This window comes from Pleurodeles waltl, chromosome 3_1, assembly GCF_031143425.1.
Source record: "Pleurodeles waltl isolate 20211129_DDA chromosome 3_1, aPleWal1.hap1.20221129, whole genome shotgun sequence".
Lineage (NCBI taxonomy): Eukaryota > Metazoa > Chordata > Amphibia > Caudata > Salamandridae > Pleurodeles > Pleurodeles waltl.
The window spans coordinates 1,597,469,809-1,597,490,478 of record NC_090440.1 but is presented as its reverse complement, the minus strand read 5'-3'; the positions used below and the strand labels follow the sequence as shown (position 1 = coordinate 1,597,490,478).

The 20,670-nt window shown below is 41.5% G+C and overlaps 1 protein-coding gene across 1 annotated transcript in view; it reads left to right on the top strand.

Annotated features, from left to right (window-relative positions):
• Positions 1 to 20,670, top strand: part of EPC2 (enhancer of polycomb homolog 2) — a 192,346-nt gene that overhangs the window by 136,021 nt on the left and 35,655 nt on the right. Inside the window, exons 5-8 of the mRNA XM_069225224.1 lie at positions 6,945 to 7,093; positions 7,246 to 7,378; positions 15,559 to 15,750; positions 16,988 to 17,074. Of these exons, the coding sequence (XP_069081325.1) occupies positions 6,945 to 7,093; positions 7,246 to 7,378; positions 15,559 to 15,750; positions 16,988 to 17,074 (561 nt within the window). The remainder of the gene's footprint in view (positions 1 to 6,944; positions 7,094 to 7,245; positions 7,379 to 15,558; positions 15,751 to 16,987; positions 17,075 to 20,670) is intronic.

Genomic DNA, 20,670 nt, shown 5'->3' with positions numbered 1-20,670 from the left:
CAGTTCCCAGCAGTTAGGACCTAGTTTCTGTAGAAAGTGTTTTTTGACTTTCCTATATCTTTGGCACCGTTGGACGAATCGTCACAAATTTTCTTTAAAAGAAAAGTGTGCCCAAGTATCTTGTTGTGCATGGGAGATTTCAGGGTGATCTGTCGAACTGGGAGCAAGGGAAAAAAAGTGAATGTCCCATGTTAATCCCCATAGGAGCTTTTGAACAGGACTACAGCCCGAACCACTGAACTAAAATACCCCAGATTTGTCAGAAAGGTATTTTTTGATGCGCAAATTATGCGTTCTGTTATTTAGTGTAAATCAGTTCAGTACTTTCAGAGAAATTAAAGGGAATCCAAATCTGTATATCTAGAACCTTGAAGACTTTGAATCTTCCTGATCTAGTCCAGAGATCTGATTGGCTGCCAACACTTCAACTAGAAAGTGTTGGCAGCCGTTTTGAGGCTCTGCTTCAGCCAAGACTTTAAAAAAAAAAAAAAAGCCAGGATACTGTTACCTGACCCCTTCGCCTTAGCCAAGGGGCCCCCAGGACATTTGTATAAATTCATGGCAAAAATCACAAATAGTCACGAATTTCGCAGTGGATTTAAAAAAAAAAAAAAAAAAGTGTCTGTGCTTGCTTTCCTTTTTGCCCCTTGGTGGGTTAAGTACTGGGGGTTTTCTCCGAATATAGGATTAGGACACCAGGGCCCCCCTCCTAGGGCTTATCAAAGCCCCGGGAACCACCACTTCCCTCAGTAATGCATATAATATAGGGTGGGGGGGAGAGGCTGCAAGCCTGCACAGCACAATCCGCACCCTGGGGACTGCCATCTCCGCAGGGCAGTCATTTGTTGTGAGGAAGCAGCATGGCTCCCGGGAACCTCCACCTCCCCGAGGTAATGTGGGTAATGTATTTGGGGGGGATGGGCATGACCCCTGGGGGACTGCCTCCTTCCCAGGGCAATGCATGTTTAAATATATTTGGGGGCCGCACAGCACACCAGGACCAGTTCCCCAGGGCAAATGAATAATGAGCCATTTATGGCCCTGGGGACTGCAAACCACCCCACCCCCCCCAGGGTCAGCCCCTGCTACTTCCCAAGATGCCTACCCTTGGAAAGTAGCTGTTTGCTTGGTGGGAGCAAACCGCTCCGTCCAGCAAAAACAAACATAACTCTGCTTTCAGCAAGCAGAAACAGTCTGACAGCTCCTGCTTCCTGAAAGCCGAGCTTTCATCTCTTTCCCTGCACGTTAACATGTAAAGAGTTATCTGATAAAGACACTCAAGGAACACTAACATTAGCAAGATTACAGACACACAGGGTCACTGTAGACATTACCACGTCGTCTCTTAAGCAGCTGTAGTGAAGTAGATGCACTATGTATATATCCAATGAAGTAGCACTTACTAATTACCCAGTAGAAGGTACTCGGTTGGGTAGATATTCTGAACACAACAGGGGCCTCTTCTTGGATGAATACAAAGACCAGGATTTATTGTGGCACATACCCATTTGACACAAATCGAACCTCAATGGGAAACCGATCTAAACAAAGCAAGTCCCCAAGTTCAAGCTCCACTTCTGTAAGGTACTAATCGTACTGATTTCTTGAGCATAATCAAGGCAAAGACGTTGGCTTTGAAGGCGAACTTTGCAGAGTTCCTTTTACTAACCAGTCACCTAACTAAACTCATTGTCCAGGTAAAATCAGGAGCACTCTCAAACCCATGTCCGCCTGAGATAGTTCAAGATTTTGTTGTTAATCTTGTGCCTGTATTGACAACTTTGCTGAATGTTAAAATCTCATCTGTTTCTTTACTGACTGAGAGGAAAAAAGGTCTCTGGCTTGCCTTTGTTTAAAAAAATAAAAAAATAAAAAAATATAGTACTGCCGGATTGCGCGCCTTCCCTTTGCTGCAAGAAAACCATCTGAATATGTGATTATCTCAATATCTGGAAATTATTGATGTTTTGGGTAATGCCCAGTTTGGTTTTCAAACATGTGTTAACAACAAAACAACTTTAAGTGCTGTCTCTAAGGAGATTAGAGATATTAAAGACAATGGAGGGAGAGCAGCAGTGGTCGTTTTTGTATCTCTCCGCTACCTTCAATACAGTGTTTTATACGGTTATGCTTGAACATCTGACTTAAGTTACGATTTACCGAGCCGCACATAACCTGCTTGCCACCCCCCCCCCTTTTTTTATTTTTTTATTTTAAAAAGCATCAGAGCTGACAGTAGCACCTTGGGAATCTTTTCTCAAAACCTTTTTCTCTCCCTTGTGGAGTCCCCCAAGGGTCATCACTTAGTCCAAGGCTCTTTAACATCTATGTAGCACCCTTAACTAAACTGATGCATTTTTATGGCTTCGCAACAATTGCTTATGCTGACGATACCCAGATAGTATTATCGGTTCCCGGCAATGTAGAGAAGGTGGCAGACAGGTTTAACAAATGTATGAATGCTATTGTGATTTGAATGACCTACAACTGTCTGAAATTAAGCTCCGACAAGACGGAGGTACTTATTTTTGTAAAAGACCCTAATTTCTGGGGCCATTCATGGTGACCTGACTCCCTAGGTCCTACTTCCTTACCTGTAACTAATCTGGGTGTAATTTTTGACACTGATGTCTCTTTTAGGGATCAGGTAAACAAAGTGGTATCATCATACTTCCTGCTTCTTAGGTCAATAAGGAAAGTATTACCATATGTTCCTTTCCACATACAAAAAACTGTAATGGTCACTCTAATCCTGCCCAGGATTGATAATTGCAATGCCCTTTATATGAGGTGGCGACAATTTGTTCCTGGGAAGCTTCAATTGCTACAGAATGCAACTGATCGATTCTTAATAAAGCTTCCTAAGTACTCGTTGGTGTCAAGCGCCCTAATGGAACTTCACTGGCTCCAGATATAAGTAAGATTGGCTTTCAAGGCTCTGTGTATCTCATAAAACCTTGTACGGCACAAGGTCCACTTTTCTTACATGAAAAATAAGGTGGTATAGACCTCATAGAAATTTTAGTTCGGCCTCTTCGTTGTCAGTCATAGTTCCAAGGACACACAACTTCCTGGGGTGGCCGCAGCTTTGAGTACACCACCTGTTTGCTGTGGAACAGAATTGCCATTGTATCTAAAAAAACAACCCAATATTCTCACCTTTCGAAAACAACTGAGATCATGGCTTTTCCCCACCTCATTTGGAGCTTGCTATCCTGCTGTCTTGCCATAGCTGCCGTTCTCGAATTTCCAGCGCCAATAAACCTACGTATATTCGCGGGCTATATAAATTAAATGATATGTGTTTTTTCTCTGCATTTCCATCTTGAAAAGTTATCTGTAATCCGTGATGGAGGTATTTGCATCCCTTCTTTTTTCAAGTGTAATATCTCATGTAGTGGCTGTGACGAGTGGTTTCTTGTCAACTGCTGCTGAGACACCACCACCACCACTGCCACTGCGTGCTGGTGGGTTGGCTGCAAGGCCTGGCCAGTGGCCATGTGGGCTGGTGGTTAGATTAAGATATAGTAATTAAAATTACTTTACATTTAAAAAAAAAAAAGAAAAAAAAAAAAAAGAAATTCACTGGAAAAAAAACAAAGTTTGCAGGGATGTTAGTTAGGCTCATATAAAAATAAAAAAACATGGAAATTCAACTGTTATAGTTTAGTTATTTCAAATAACTATGACTCGTGCCGTAAGGTAACATTAACTTGCACCCTCGCCCGGCACTGCTAATAACCCCAGATATTACAGCATTCATGATATCTTTTATAACTTCATTGATAATATCAGTCTAACATTTGTTGTAAAATTATTGCAAAAAAAAGAAACTGTGCGTGGCAGAGGCACGAGTTATAGTTACCTGAAAATAGGTGAATTTTTTTTTTTTTTTTTTTTTTTTTACATTTTAAAATGTGAGCCTAACTAGAACATCCCTGTAGCCTTTGTATTTGTTTCTCAGTGAATATATATATATATATATATATATATATATATATATATATATATATATGTAGCCTTAGCATGTGTGGCTGTAGATGCACATGATTGGCATACATCTGCTGTCTAGTGTTAGGCTCAGATGTTTAGGTTTTTCTTCATAAAGTTCTTGAGACATGAAATGCAGTGATATTCCTCCTTTTGGCATATATTGCTCATGGATATTAAATACATCAAATCTCGCTTGGGGATTGTTCTCCAAGGGCACCAAGGCTTTTAGGCCATTAGAAACCCAAAAAGACTGCTGTGCTGCATCCTATCCAGCAGTGAGCACAGGTGATAGAACAGTCACCATTCCAATATAGCCCCAGTGCCACGCTAAACACCCATGGACCAGACATTACCAACTCTGCATTCTCTTATGAAGGCTTGGTAAAACAAGCTTTAAAAAAATCTGTCTGTTACCAAATGTTTAGGACTATTCCATTAATGTTCATTGCTGTTGAAAACACTCACTGACCTCTGCCATGTACTGGTAAAAATTATTCTAGAATCTTAAATAAAAAAAATTCTTGCAATGCTGCATGTGAAAGCTTTTAAGTTTAAAAAAAAAAAATAATAAAAAAAAAAATATATATATATATATATATATATATATATATATATATATAACAACAAAAAAAATAATAACAAAAAAATAATAATAATAAAAAGAAGTGGCTTAGAGCCTGCTCATTACTTACCACTGGTTGGCTCCCATGTCACTTCTGTTGCTTTACTTACCATTGATTTGCATCTGCTCCCGGGCCTTCTCTGTCTATGCTGTAGAGTATGGACCAATTACAGCTTCCTGTGGCCAGTGTCCCTTTACTGGCTGCAGTCTCTTGGGGGAGGGGGGGTGGGGGGGGATTCTCTTTTGTTACTTCTGGACAGTCCCTCTTGTTGAGTGTCCAGAAATGTACTCTCCTTCATGCTACCCATGTTTCCCCACCACCATCCCCCTCCATTATTTTTCACCCACCCCAGTTCTTTTCCCGCTCCCCAATGTGTAGCAGCTCCCCCCCCCCCCCCCCCCCCACCTGTTTTTTTTTTTTTTTTAACATTTTGCACAGTAGCGCACATTGCTGTGCACCATGGCTGAAAAGGAAAAAAGCTCTGAGGCAGCTAATGTTGGCTGCGTCACAGCGCTTGTTTTTTAAAGATCTGTCTCACAGCAGCTTGCTCAACATGTGAAGAAAAAAAATAATAATAATTACATGACAAAGCCAATAGATTTAGCACAGGTGAATCTCACTGGCTTGGCCATTGCTCATTTTTAAAAGGACATTCGCTCTCCTTTATACTTGATGTAATTTACTCCACCTCATTTTTGCAGCTATCTGCCTCCTTAAAATCTCTGCCTTTGCCTCAAAAAATAGAAGGGAACTGTAGACTTTTCATCCTCAGTGTATACACTGTGCAACTATTTGTGTTCAGCTTGAGAAGTGTCTTTAGATGACTGCTGCACTCCATTTGGTCTGTCTGGTGTGTCGAATTCGACGGTGTGTTCATAGGGTGACCAGATATTTAACACCAAGAACCAGGACAGGCTACAGACATAAAAGTAGTACTACAAATAGCAGTAAAAGCTTATTGGGTGCACCGGAAACACTGATCGACATAGGACTGTGGTAACACTCAGTTTCAAAGGCAGTGCTTCACAGTATTTTTTGTTTTTGTTTTTTTTAAACCTTAACAGTGTATCAGTTTCCTACATACATGTTGGTATTTTCTGGTAACAGCAAAGTAAAGAAGAAAGGTACATTTTGTGGTCCACTTCAAATTAGTGCATTTTGGCAGAGACATTTGGCAACGCGTTGCTCAGTGAGGAAAGGTTTAGATTTGTGGTCCAGAGCAATGTTGATGCTGAGGCAAGTGATACTACCTGCCACATGCACACCATTTTTTTCTTATTTTTCCATAATGGTGATATGTGCTTTGCATGCAGCAAACAAATCTGTGTGAAGAGATCACAAAGTTTTGAGGATCCAATAAGTGCTGGGGCCACATGTCCAGCACGACTGCTACCACTTTTCTCAGACGGAGGCTAAGAAAAGGAAGCAGCTGTGAAGGCAGAGAGGTGTTTCCTTTGTATCACGCTGCACACAACAAATGAGAGCATGTGCAGCATCTTATGTGTAGTGATTATTCTCACTTTAACTTTTCCACAAAACCGGGACATCTATTTAATTTCGGTGAAACCTATTAGAACACCTGGACAGACGTTAAAAACCTGGCATCTGCAGGGAAATCCGAGTCAGCTCGTCACCCTATATACTACCCATCTCCAGAGATGATCCATACCCAATTTCTAGTGAATGTCTGTGTGCACCCATATATATCCAACTACTTAAAATCTGATGTGGTATCACACCGAGAATTGTCCTTCGAATAGTCCCTTTATTATTCCATGGGCTTGAGCAGAAATGTAATCTTAATCAACAAATTATCATTTAGACTACATCCCTTTATTTCTCTGGCAGGGGAGTTTGCACATTCTAAATGTGTAGAGAGCTGTAAAGGTTGTTGCTAACTAGTTTAGTTTATCATATATTGTTTTACGTATGGAAACAGTGCAGCCGATTGCCCATAAGATTGCATTTCAGTGTCACTAGATCTGAGATTAATTAAAGACTTCATAATCGTTCCAATAGAGCACACACAGCATTGGTGGCCTTTACAGACAAGTGCCTTTTTGCAAATAGTTTTAGAGTAGCAATCTAGGCTTCTTTGCATGTTTTCGTTAACATTACTCAATGGATGAATCTTCAAGGTAAGATGATACTTTTATACGGGAAGTGGTGCATCTTGGGTGTCTGTAGGCTGGCCTTGCACATTTTCCATCTCCACACTTCAAATCTACTTTGGCACGATAGTTAGTGTATTGTTGCAATAGGATCACCATAAAGTGAATTATTTCGTTTTCTAGTATTAATTAAAAGAAATATATTTTTTGTTTGCAGAATCGAAAGAATGATGAGGCCTCCTACGAGAAGATGTTAAAGTTACGACGGGAGTTCAGTCGAGCCATAACCATTTTAGAAATGATAAAGAGGCGAGAAAAGACGAAGAGGGAATTGCTGCATTTAACATTAGAAGTTGTTGAAAAAAGGTAAAACCATGACTTTTGCTGGCCTCTAACACATTTTTGTAATATGTGTTTCTGGTGCTCTTTGTGCTTTGTTTCAATATACATAATTAGTAAAACAGTATTTTCTTGTGCCTGAAATGTCTGATTTCTTTATCTAAAAACGTGCCTAACAGGTATCATATGGGCGACTTTGGAGGTGAAATCCTTAATGAAGTGAAGGTGACCAGACCTGAAAAAGATGTACATGCTACTCCAGCATCTCTTCATAATGGAAACCACCACAAAGCCCCAGAATGTAAAGTCAAGGTGTGTTGGCTTATGATATTTTACTTCATTGGTGTGCTATTGATATATATAGTGTATAAGATTTTTATGCTTGAAGATTTGTATTTTTTTCTTAACTTGGAATTCTATTAATATTCGGAACCCAAGTAATGTTGCGGCTGCTGTCTTCACAGTACTGAGAGACCTCTTTGGAAGGTGATGTTGAGCAGGGCGATAACCACCATTGCACTCTGGCAAGCTTGCCTGCTGATTCAGTGGTGCTTTTGTAGTGCTGATGTACTTTGGTAATTTCTGAATATGGAATGAAGTATTCGGAAGTTGCACCATTCCCAGTACTGACCGTGATACATGCTCTTCATTCCTATATTTAAGTAGAACCTCCATTACTGTTGTCTATACCCTGTGGATTTTTTGGAACAGTGATACGATCAATGGTTACTCCTCCTAGTGATATCTTTAATTCTTTTGCGCTCTGGTTAATCTGGGTGTTTAATGAGAAACTAATATTCTTTCACAGATTAAAATACCGGTGTTATTTACTTTCCCTTTCCTACCTGGATTCAGGCATTTCTGATGAGCTTTAATCTCCTCTTACATTTAGTAAAGTTTTCTGTTTTTTTTTATTGTCGCTCATCCTATTAAGTCTCTTGCTTAATGAGATTTCCCTCACTGGCGAGTGTTGGTTTTTTTTTGTTGTGCGATCTGTTACAACTGGTTTCCCTTCCCTGGGTGATCAGTTACTAGTCACTCTTGTTGACTGTGCTTCATCTAGGGACTGATAATGGGTCCCCTGCCTCCTTTTCCTTCAACATGTCTTGTCTGTGATCTCTGTAGGATGCTCCTGTTGCCTCTGGATTCACCTGTTCATCAGACCATGACCTCATGACTTTGGAATTTTTTTGCCTGTTAACTCTACTAAAATAACTACATACATTGTTTTAGTGTGGGTTTCTCGTGACATATTTACAAATTGGTTGGTCTTTGGCTGCATCCCTGCAATTTATTCTTTTTCTTTTATTTGTTGGATAAACCCTGGTATTGCACTGTCCTCGATGTAGTGGGATAAAACTCAGGTAAATCACAAAGACCATGTAATGCCTATTTAAGAACTCCAAGTAACACTACACTTCATGTCTTGTACATCTTGACTATGGAAGGATTTCTGACCTTTTTAGAAATGGGGTCTCTAGTTGGCAGTGGTTGGCCCCCTGTCGAATTAGGGACCTTCACTGTAGTTTGGGTAAGGTAGCCACACAGCTAAGATAACCCCTGCTTCACCCCCTTGATAGCTCGGCACAATCGGTGAGGCTTATCTCAGAGGCAATGTGTAAAGGATTTGTATACACCAAGTGAAAACACCACCAACATACTCCACACCAGTTTAGAACAATAGACAATATTTATCTGAGTAAAACAAGACCAAAACGACAAAAATCCAACATGCACAAGCAAAGAGATGAATTTTCAAAGCATAAATCTTTGTATAGTGCTAACCAACACAATAGCTCAAACTGTTGGCTATCACAACGTCTTGACACTGTTCTTCCCAACAGTCCGATGCCACTCGCAAGGGAATATGGACCGGTCACACGGACCCCAGGTACAATACCTTGAACAGCAAGTAAACAGACATTTCACGGAGTCGTGGAGGGAAGATGTCGTTGGAGCCGGTTCAGCATTGGTTCCTTACTGCTACCGGGGAGGTAAGGCATTGCTTCCTTACTGCTAGGCAGGAGAGTTGAGGCATTGGTTCCTTACGGTTGCAGGAGAGGTGATGCGGCATCGGTTCCTTATGACAAGGCAGGGGTCGATGAATCCAGCAGGTCAAGACGCAGTGTCGTGATCACACCACAGTGCTACAGATGCTACAGCAGAGTCGTAGTCGAGTATCACCCACGTCGGTGACCGGGCACTAAGGACTCCTGCTGTGGCAGAACTTCAGAGGTGCTGTGACAGCATTGATTGCAGTTGTTGCACTCTGCAGGGACCACAGCTGCAGTCGGACAGCGGCGCCGGTTCCGAAGTCGCTCTGGAGTCAGTGTGCTTTGTTTGTACTTGCTCACACCAGAACTCGCTCCCAAGGACCCAAAAACTGGATTTGGCACCATTTGGCAAGTCTGGACTCTCTGCAAAAGAACACAGGTGCTGACAGATGAAGTCTTTGATGTCCCTGAGACTTCTTAACAGGAGGCAAGCTCACTCCAAGCCCCTGGAGAACCTTTGGAAGCAGGTTGTAGAAAGCAAAAGTACAGTCCTTTCACTCTCAGGACAGATGCAGCAAGCAGCACGCCAGCTCAGCAAAGCAACAGGCAGGGTGACATCCCCTCCTACAGCATCCAACTCTTCCTGGCAGGAAGTCCTCAGTCCAGAAGGATTCTAACTTTGTGGGGTCAGAGGTCCAGTACCCATTTCTGCCTTTGAAGTAGACATACTTCAAAGAAAAGTCCTTGTATCGCACAAGACCTTCCTATCCTGTCCTGGCCCTAGAGACACTCCAGGGGGTTGGAGACTGCTTTGTGTAAGGACAGGGACAGCCCTATTCAGGTGCAAGTGACAGCTTCTCCCACTACTCTAGCTCAGGAACACCCATCAGGATATGCAGGGCTCAGCTTCCTTTGTGTGACTGTCCAGAGTGAATTCACAAACAGCCCAACTGTTATCCTGACCCAAATGTGTATTCCACAGACTAGCAGAGGCACAGAATGGTTAAGGAAGAAAATGCCCACTTGCTGAAAGTGGCGTTTTCAAACTTAGCATTTTAAAACCAACTTCACCAAAAGATGTATTTATACATTGATAGTTTAGAGACCCCAGACTCCTCATCGCTATCTGCTCCCAATGGGAAATTACACTTGATATTATTTCATGGCAAATCCCCTGTTACCTTATGGGAGAGATAAGCCTTGCAATAGTGAAAGCCGAATTTACTAGTATTTCAAAATCAGGGTGTGTAAAACACACCAGTACATGTCCTACCATCTAAATGCACTGTGTCCTGGCCATGGGGCTTCCTTGGGACTACCTTAGAGGTGACTTACATGCAGTGGAAGGGAAGGTACCCACTTGCCAGGTCAAAATGGCAGTTTAAAACTTCCCACACAGACACTGCAGGGGCAGCTCTGAGACATGTTTGCAGGGCTCCTCATGTGGGTGGCACAATCAGTGCTGCAGACCCACTAGTAGCATTTGATGTACAGGCCCTGTGTACCCATGGTGCACTACACTAGGGACTTACTAGTAAATCAGATATGGCAATCATCGGTAAGCTAATTACCAATTCAATTTAGACAGAGAACCCTTGCACTTTAGCACTAGTCAGCAGTGGTAAAGTGGCCAGAGTCCTAAAGCCAGCAAAAACGAAATGCAGCACAGTCAAAAATAGGAGGTCAGAGGCAAAAACTTTGGGAATAACCCTGTAAAAAAGGCCATTTCCAACAGACCTCATATCTGTCACCGTACACTCCAATAAATGCCAACCCAGAGTTCTCACCTGCTCTACATTAAGGGTTTTCTGATAGGTCACGAGAACAGGCATGCAGATATATTGCAAATATGTTTCACAAGGGAATAATTAAATCTTTCACTCCATGCAAACTAGACCTTAAATTAGCAGAGGTAGAAAGCCTGCATTATATTCAGCTAAGGCACTGGGTGATGTGGCCAGGATTTGAACAAGCCACTGCTAGAGTAAAGATGCCCTTTGAGAAGGCGATGGCAACACTCTTGGCCCAGAAACGTCTTACCTCTAAATTACATTCAACATTATTAAATATTGCAATTAGTCATAAGTGGGCTTAACAGGATAAATTGGACAGGGCATTGAGTACAGAGGTTTCTTTTTAAAGAGTGGGTGAAACTCTGGTCTGACATCCACAAAATGTCTGTCTATCACGAGGAAATAAATCCACCTTAAACTACTCAACTCCTGAAACTGTCATCATACTAGAATTAATAAAATATTATGACTACTAGCCCATTATGTTGGAGGCAATGTGGGCAGAGGGGTTTCTTTCATTCACATGTGGTGGGAAATGGCCAAATATGCAGTCCTTTTGGAAAGAGGTAAAGAAAACATTGAGATATTAGGCTTTCCCTTGCAGTTTACCACAACGCTGTTTTTGTTTGGCATGACACAGCCAGAGGTTAAATGTGTGTCACATAATGATCGTTTGGAGCTATTTGGGTGCATATAAGTTGGAAATAGCCATGTGGTATAAGGAGAGGGATCCCCCATGTATATTTAAGTGGTGTAGTCTGGGACATAGTAGCCATTGAATACCTTAAAACAAAAGTTAAGCAGGAGCATTTGTGTTTTGAAGTGCTATCGTCCTCCTTGATGGATTATCTCTGGAAAGGGCATCTTAATGTTTCAAATGCACCCCACTTAATGACTTTAGAAAATGTTCAATAAAGTTGGTGGGACATTATAGATGTTCCAGCATCACGCTACCCTATGGATGAGAGAAAACATCCCCATAAATAAATGGGAAGCCATTTGCTGATTTGAGGAGGATAAATGGGTGAGGGAGTGGGGAGGATTAAGGTTTGAAGGGAGCTTTGACTGTTTTTTTTTCTGTTGTGAAAATGCTTGCATGGTCCCCTCGGATACGTGCATGCTGTCATTTTCCAGAAGCAATATGCTTTTTCGCCTGTGTGAACATTGATACAATTTACATTTTTCCCTTTACGCTTCTGAGACTTCACGGTCATCAGGTACACTAAAGTGTTAAGTGTAGGTAGGAACTGAAATATTGTAAAGCCTTAATATTTTTGTGTGTGCCAGGGAGATATTGAAGGTTAAGGGACAAATGCCTGCTCAAGGTATCTCACATAAAAAGAGTACCTTATTAGTTATCAATGGACATTAGATGATTGGACAATGCATTTGATAAGGCGAACACGAAGAATGAGTACCTTTAGGGTTATTGACTCCATACAAATTTTTGTGACTGACCGCTTTCAGTTCGATGGCTTTGGAATATAGTAGTCTTTTCTGTGCTGGAACTCTTGATTCGAAGACCAAAGTTCACGCTTTTATCTCAATATTCTATGGAAGATGTCTGAATTTTCACCTACTTGACACTGCTACGAAAAGAAACACAGGTTGTAATGAGATCCGCCTCTCTTAAAAGGCTGTTTTCTAAGGAATTAAATTAACTGTAGTCTGTCTATTGGGCCATCACCATCTAAATAGATTTGCAGTCCGCAAAGGTGCAAAAACACGGCTTATCCACCAACACTGATGGAGACTAACTCATAAGGATGTAGCCTGCTTTTACTCGGAGAACAAAGCAGCCCTGAATATTTTGCCCACACAAGAACATGGTTTTTGTAAGGTTCATTAATGTTTCTGTTTGAAAGATGGTGGCATTTGGAGTTCTCATTTCTAGCTGTTTATTTGGCGTTTTCAGACAGCCTATTTTCCACTATTTTATTTCTGTCCTCCAGCTAAACACTCCCACCTTCATACTGTGGATGCAAAGAGAGCTCAAGGCAAGACAGTAAATGAGTTATTCGGAGGTGGAACATCTTGTGTGTTAAATTTGGACCTGAAATATAATGCCCTCTTTAAGGCAGTTCGTGCCTCTAGTGGCAATGTGCAAGTGTAGCTCATATGTAGTGCCTTTTTAGTACTACCGTTTATAGTCGAATAATAAACTTGATGCTGTCAGTAATGTATTAGACTTGTATTCTTAACTCTGTATAAGTGCGATGCTTTGTTCTGTAAATCGTGCTAAGTAATGGCATTCCCACGCTGCTCTCCTCTTGTAGGCAAATATACATGAATTCCCCTATAATCAGTACGCCACTTTCATTTTTTTTTTTCAGCTTTGCCACTTTGGTCTGTGAGAAAGTAACTTTGTGGTAATTACACAGGGTTCTTGCAAATCCTGCAAAAATCCGATCCAGCATTTTGCGTTTTTTTTTGTTGTTTTTTTAGTGTAAAATGCGTCCTTACTTTGATTTGAGGGCTCGTTTTGCGCTAAAAAAAAAGTGCAACAGATGTTCGTGTTGCTGCCATGCGCCTGCTTTGGAATTTTTAGAGAAGGAGGCTCAGTTATGCAATGTGTAATTTTTGGCGTTTTGCATAACAAGCATAAAACACTGGAAGTTACGGTAGATAACGACAGAGTACACGGAATTATACATTCTACAGAACTGACACTCATCTTGCCACCATCTCTGTATGAATCATCCTTCCTCAGAGTTCCTGATTTAAAAAAAAAAAAAATGGACATAACAAAAGTTTTGGACCTTAGGGTTTACATATTTTGGACTGAGCTCTTTGTGCTGAAGTTCTTATGTTTTAAAGATCCTGTTTTTGGCAACTGGTGGTGTTAAATGAGCGAAGCTGGTTTCGCCAGCAATTGAACTATTGTTGCTGACAAATAACCTTTATTTACCTTCTCAGGTAATATTGTGATATAAGAATATGATTTGAAGTCTGTGTGGTTGTTGGTACTAGTTGTTGTAATTACTGCTATGTTATGTTGCTCGTTAAAAACAGATTTTAATGGTGTATTTCTTGTCAGTTGTCCCATAACTCGAGTAAGCTTTTCTTGTGAACTGGGTACATATATTTCCACTGTGATCTACATTCCCTGTTGCTAGAACATTTGACAGTTGTAAAGCTGTTTCATTACCTAAAATTTTAATTCGCTTCTGCTTTTGACATTGATGGTCCTTTTCAGCAATTGTTAGTTTTCTGTTGGTTTGATATCCTAGTGTTTGTGTAGCATGCATTTTGGCTACCAGATGTTTATTGGTAACTAATGGGCTTCAGATGGGTTGAAAGGTTCAATAGAATTCCGACTTTGCAACCTAGCAGCCCCCTTTACTTAAGATTGCTGTCTCAGTAGAAGTTCATATTGGAACCTTGGTAGCCTTCTTAGTGTTTGTATGCATCGCTGGCAGCTTGTAACCAGTGACAATTGACCTTTTAAGCGTAAAGTGTACACCTCGGATTGGAAGTGCATAGCTTCAATCTAGTTTTCCTTCCTGTCTGTCCCTTTTTTCTCACTCCACCCACGTGTTGATGTCAGCATACCGTACGGGAAGAAGTGCTAAGGCTGCCTCCTTTCAGGACCTTGGACAGTGCCTGAAGTAGCATAGTTCTACAATTTTATTCAGTGTTCCACACTGATTACTTGTCGGGAAGAGCATGATAGTACTGCTGTGTTATTGCTAACTTAGCACATTGAAGACCAGGGCTCTGTGATTGAGTTGAAATTATGGATGCAGCTTCAAACGCAAGTTTTATTTAAATGAAAGTAGGAAACTTTTTCTGCCCGAGGTTTGACTTTGGAATGTTAAATTGGGCCATATAAAACCTGGTCAAACTGCGAACTGTCAGTAAATCAGTTGGATAAGTAATTGTCAAATGCTTACTTTCAGTGTTATGTCATGTCGGCACTTATCACAACTCTGCAGAATTGAGACCGGTTAGATTCATATACTCAAAGCCCCCTTTTTTATGTGCTGCTACTTTACTGAATTTTTTGGATTTGCATTGTTGCAAACTGAGCAAGTTGTATTGCGTACGTTTACATTCCTTGAGATGGCTTTTAAAAGAAATAACTCTGAAATCTTTTGTTTTTCTGTGTTAGTGATGCAGATGTTTCGTGAGACAATTGAAATGAGAACTAAATTATTGTTTCTACCTGCCCTTTCATTACCAGGAACACTTCCTTAAACGCCTTTTGAGCACTCTTAATTTCAGAATGAAGTGCGTGTCGGTCACTTCCCAATTATCGATATTCGAAGTTCATAGATTAAACCTGTGAAACCGTGATGACGTTTTTATTTTCTAATAAAGCAATAGTACTTGTAGTCACAAGGCTTGAGTGTACCAAGTGCCATTATTATCCCTATTTGTTAATTAAAATGAACAGTATGTTTCAGGGAGCAAAGGTGTATAATAGTGATTCAACTCACAGCCTTATAGCTAAAGGGATCTCTTCTTGTAAATTGCTTGCAGCGCTAATGTGATCTACGTTTACTGAAACTCAAGCATGTGCCATTTGTCCTTTTTATTGCTGTTGAAGTCCATCTTTTTGCCATTTGTAAATTATCTTAGATTTACATTATCTTCACATTACAGATTATACTAAAATAATTCAGTGTTTCACAGATATAGTTGGATACATTAAAGCAATATTCATGTTTATCTAATTCGCCCAATCTCGAATTCTTTCCTTCAGCATTCTCATCATTTGTCAATCAAGACGGAGGTTTCGGAAATTGTCCGTCAGAAAAAGAAATATCCAAAGAAGCCAAAAGCAGAAACTTTAACAACACCGCAGCAACCCACCACAGATCCCTTGCCTGTGATCAATAAGAGCGATATAAAGCAGTACGACTTCCAAAGTTCTGACGAGGATGAGTATTCTCAGGTATTCAACGTAAATAAATAAAAGATGCCTTCCTTTCTAGATACTGAAAATGAGTCTTTGTACCACTCGCAATATTTATGGGAGTATGCTGTGAACTGTTTTTCCCTAATGTTTTTTGTTTCAATTTAAATAGCTGCTACGTAAAACTCAAACCACCAGTTTACGATTGGAAATATTTTCTTGATTAGTTCAATGATGCACGCTATCATAAAGCAACAGTTTGTATTTTTAAATATCCCTGTGATAGCGTGAAAAAGAGTTGAAATAGGAAATTAAGCAAAGTGGAAAACCACACGAACAAAGACAGCAAATACACACCTGGATCCTTTTTTCAGCTCCTCTAAAAGGTGTGCTAGCTTTGCCTCACAAACACCTACCTATTGAAATTAAAACTATTGCAGTGGCTTTGTTTGGTAGACCTCCGTTCTATTTCCAGTCTCTCTGCGAACTTGCATTGATATGCAGGTGTGTAGAGTGGCATGTATTTCAAACTTTTACTCATTTGATATCCATATGTGGACAAACGTATTTTAAATCAACATTTATTCAGCTCTGAGAGGCAGAATATATTTCATATAATGCAATGATCTCCAGTACACTTGCACATCCCTTGGACTACCGTGTGCTTCACCTAATATGTCGTCTTAATTGTACATTCATCATAAAATGGCACCTTTTAAGTGTTCTATAGCCAAACTAGTTGAAACTGCCACTGCATTTTTGTCATGTAGCACAGGTTGTGAAACCTGTACCTTTTCTGCATCTGCAATTTGATAGAGATTTCTAAACATTCCCTACAAAATGAAACATTTGTTTTCCCACGTGTTTAGGTAAATGCACTTTTCAAAGATTTTTTTTTTTTTTTTAAAACCTTTATTTTAGGCCTCCAAATTTAATTATCCGAAATGCAACACTGGTAATGATAGGTTATGTTTTTGCGCATGGATTTACTATGAGCAACTAATTTCGGGGTTAAAATACATTTTGGTTTAATTGTCAAACAAAGCACCTGCATTCGGAAAGCTCCTGTCTAACCTTTTCATATCGACCTTAAGAGCACAAATGCGTAAATCTGTCCATGCAGAATAACTGTTGTGCCATAAGGTAAGCCTTGCTCTGAAAGGCTTGTTTTATTTTTCTAATTATTGCATACAAATAGTATATTCTTTTTTACTTTGCGTGTTGTAGATGAAGTTTTGTTGTGCTTTTTTGAAGATTGTCTTTTTTCATGCTGCAGGTGCCTTCGCCAATGTCGGAACCTGAAGACAATGACCCAGATGGTGCATACGCGTTTAGGAGAAGATTGGGATGCCAGTATTATCCTGTAAGACTTTGATAGTTTGTTCAATCTATCAGTGAGTTAGTCTATTCCAGTCACAGAAATAGGTTTCAGCAAAGTTTATCCGGTGAAAAACAAGATAAGATTTTTTTAAAGTACCTGTTCCTAATTAAAATTGGTGAAGTTTTCTTAACAAATAACAATATATTGGGGTGGGGTGGCGTTAAGAGGGGTGGAGGGGACTCCTCCAGGAAACTGGGCCACAATTCTCGCGTTGTGGCAGAGATTTTCACATATTGGAGGTACTGTTCCTGTCCTAGCTCAAAGGTCTCTGTCGCCTCCTGCCTCGTAATGAATCGTCCATCTGTGTACAGTTCTGCCAGGATGTTACAGGCTCCCCTCTTCCATTTGTCCACGGCCATGCCAGCAGCCATTTTCACAAACAGTTGGAGTACCCAAATGCGCACGTCCTGCACATATGGTACCTTCTTTATCACCTTTTTTTACCGCCTATTCTCAGTCTCTGCTGGTGCCCCTGCGCCCTTCATCAACAACATATGGGGTGACTCCATATCACAGGAGCCCCTCAGCAGCTGCTTTTCCCAATAATCCTAGGGATCCAGCCAGTGCTCTGCATATTGTAAGTGTACTGCCATTTAGTAAGCTTCAACTAACAGCTAGACAACCCTTCGACCATCTCTGCGGGAACAAAGCTGAACATTCGCCCGCTTCCTAGCCCACAGCAATTCAGTAATTAATTTATCTACCTCAGTGAAGTATTGCCGCAGGATTTTTTATAGCAAGCCCTGCAAAGTATAGAGGCCTGGCAACAGCAGCACCATTTTAATCACAGCTGCTTTGCCCATCATGAACAAGGGCTGTGTCTTCTAAATTCGAATAGTCAGGCCCAGGCTGTCTACAACTCTTCCCATGTTGAGAGAACACACACTTGTGGTTTCCCAAGGGAGATCTGCTACTGACAGTTGGTTTATCGCTTTCCACCTTAACTCCCCCAGCAGGAAGAGGGAGGGTTTGTCATGACTTACTCGGAGCCATGACACAACCCCAAATTCACGCATTGCCCCCAGCAGTATGGGCACTGAATACTCTGCTGCCGAACATACACCAAGGCGTTGTCGGTATACATTGAAATTGCATGGCGTGTCTCACCCACCTGAATACACCAGGGTCCCATCACCCTTTTAAGCGTACCCACCAGAGGCACCATTGCGAGGGCAAACCGGAGAGGTGACTGGGCATCCCTGTCTCGTCATCCTATGCAACTCAAGCCTCTCTGAAACCATCCCTCCCGTCCTAACTCTCTCTTCCAGTTTGGTGTACAAAAGTGCAACCATGCTTTATATTTACAACCCAGCCCTTCTTTGTCGAGGACCATCCATAAATATTCCCAGTCCACAGTCGAAAGTCTGTTTGCTATCCAGGAATACCAGCGCATAGGCGTCACACTCTAACTGTGTGGCCCGATAAACATGCACCAGTCACCTGATATTGCAAAGGGTGTTAAGTTTTGAGATAAACCCACACTGATCTGGATGGATCAGTTGGGTGGGGGGGAGGGGTGACCTAACAGTATCTTTACATCTACATTCATCATTGAAAATGGGTGGTTTGATGGAGGTTTTGCTGGATCTTGACCTGGCTTTTGCAACATCCGGCAGGTGCCCTATTGAGGACCTCATTATAGACTTCCAGCAATTTGTCCGACTAATACTCCGGCGTGCCTCAGATAGAACTCTGCAAAGACGAGCAGATGATGGACGGAATGCTGAACAATGCAAGCATTCACCCCTAGTCACAGAGAGCTGGGTTTAATCCATAACTGTTTTTGCTCACCAAGGCACCCCAGTTTGGACCCAGCCATATGTAAATCAGTCTTGACCTTGTTCCTCATGGGAACAGTCCAGCCCGAACTGCCAAACCAGGTCCACCCTAGACTGGAAACAAGCATCCTAGGACTGGTTTCAGGGTATCACCCTTCATCAGCTAGGCTAGCTTGAATCCAGTGAGCACCGGACCCACGTCTGGATTTACTCTTCCCACTTGGGAGCGACAAATGCAAAAAAGATGGCTCTGCCACTATTCTGTCCCCTCCCGGCACCTTTTCTGTTTTGAGGCTGAGTATTGCTGTTATTAAAAAAAAAAAAAACCACAGACACACACCCCCCCCCCGATATATGTTTCGGAGGTGAACTGCAAAGATGGCATTAATGGCCTGTTGCATGTATACCATTTTCCCTCTCACATCTTTTATAGACAGCAGTGGATCCAGACACATCTCATGTCTAACCAACTGATCCAACAGTGCTCCCGCTTTACCTCCCCGAGCGTGCAACTGCTGTCTGAGTCCTGTATACAAATTTGTCCAGCCTACTCCAATCTGCAAGGAGTTCCAGTTTATGTTGCTGCCCTTTTTGGAGTTTGCCCAGGTTTTGAAGCAACTCTTTTTCAAGTGCACTTGGGTTATGTTGCTGGCTATCCATTCTATTCTCAAACTGCTTCCTGACCCCATACGTGGTTTTTATTGCATGTTCTGTGGAGTACCTCCTTCAGCGCTTCCCACTCCATTGCTCTACCACTCGCACTTCCCTGCTTCTCATCAAAATGGTGAGTCAAGTTCTCAATGACCATGGTTGCAAAAATTGGGTCTGATTAACACCTCGGCTGTGAGTTTATAGAGTGGTATGGCTTGTCGCCCTCACCCAAGCAGTATTCCCATCAGTAAGAGGGAGGGATCAGTTATATACTTCACCAGGTACACCACTTCTTGTAGATTTTGAAGCAAGGTTCTCAAAACAAAAACCATCGTCAATCCTACTATATGCTCCGGCAGCAGGGGCATAACCGGAAAAGGCTCTCTCACGGGGATGCCACTTCCGCCTGACATTCTCTAAACCCATATCCTCACAGCCCCCTGTCAGTGCTGGTTTCATATGAAGCCTAGGGGGAATCTGTTCCAGCATGCCATTCAGTACACAGTTAGTCTCCTGCCAGTACAAGCTCCGCTGAAAGGTACTCTGTGGCGTCCGCTAATAGTGTACTATAAAATTGCAAGCAATCGGAGTTTGGTGCAGTTCGTGTTAACTCATCAAGGCAACAAGTCAGTGGCTTCTTCCGGTGTGTAGAACAATGCCTTTCCATCATACACAACTCTCAGTTTAGCATGGAACATTAGACTGTACTACAGTCTACGGACCAGCAGTTGCCGCTTGATTGACGGTTTCTTCACAGATCTTGTACTAGTTTGGTGTAGTCCAGAAAAACAGAGATGTAATTCCCTTCAGACTGTGATTGGTCATGTTGCAATAAAATATTACGGTCCCTGAAGTTGAACATCCGAGCAGTGATGGTGCTCCCAATGATGGGGCCAACACTTTGTTCAATGTTGAAACAGTTCAATAATTTCCTGGGTCTCAGTTCCTTCACAATCCAGGTTTCCAAGAAAAGCTTGGCTGACGGGCCTTCCACTATTTCAGGAAACCCTGTGAAGTCCCTACAGTACTTACCATGGAAAGCTTCTTTCCTAATTGCTATTACTTCTGCTTGCAGAGTTAGTGAAATTCTTTGTGGTCATGCACACAGTTTTTAACAGTAATAGGGCGGTGCTGTAAACTCGCCCCTAA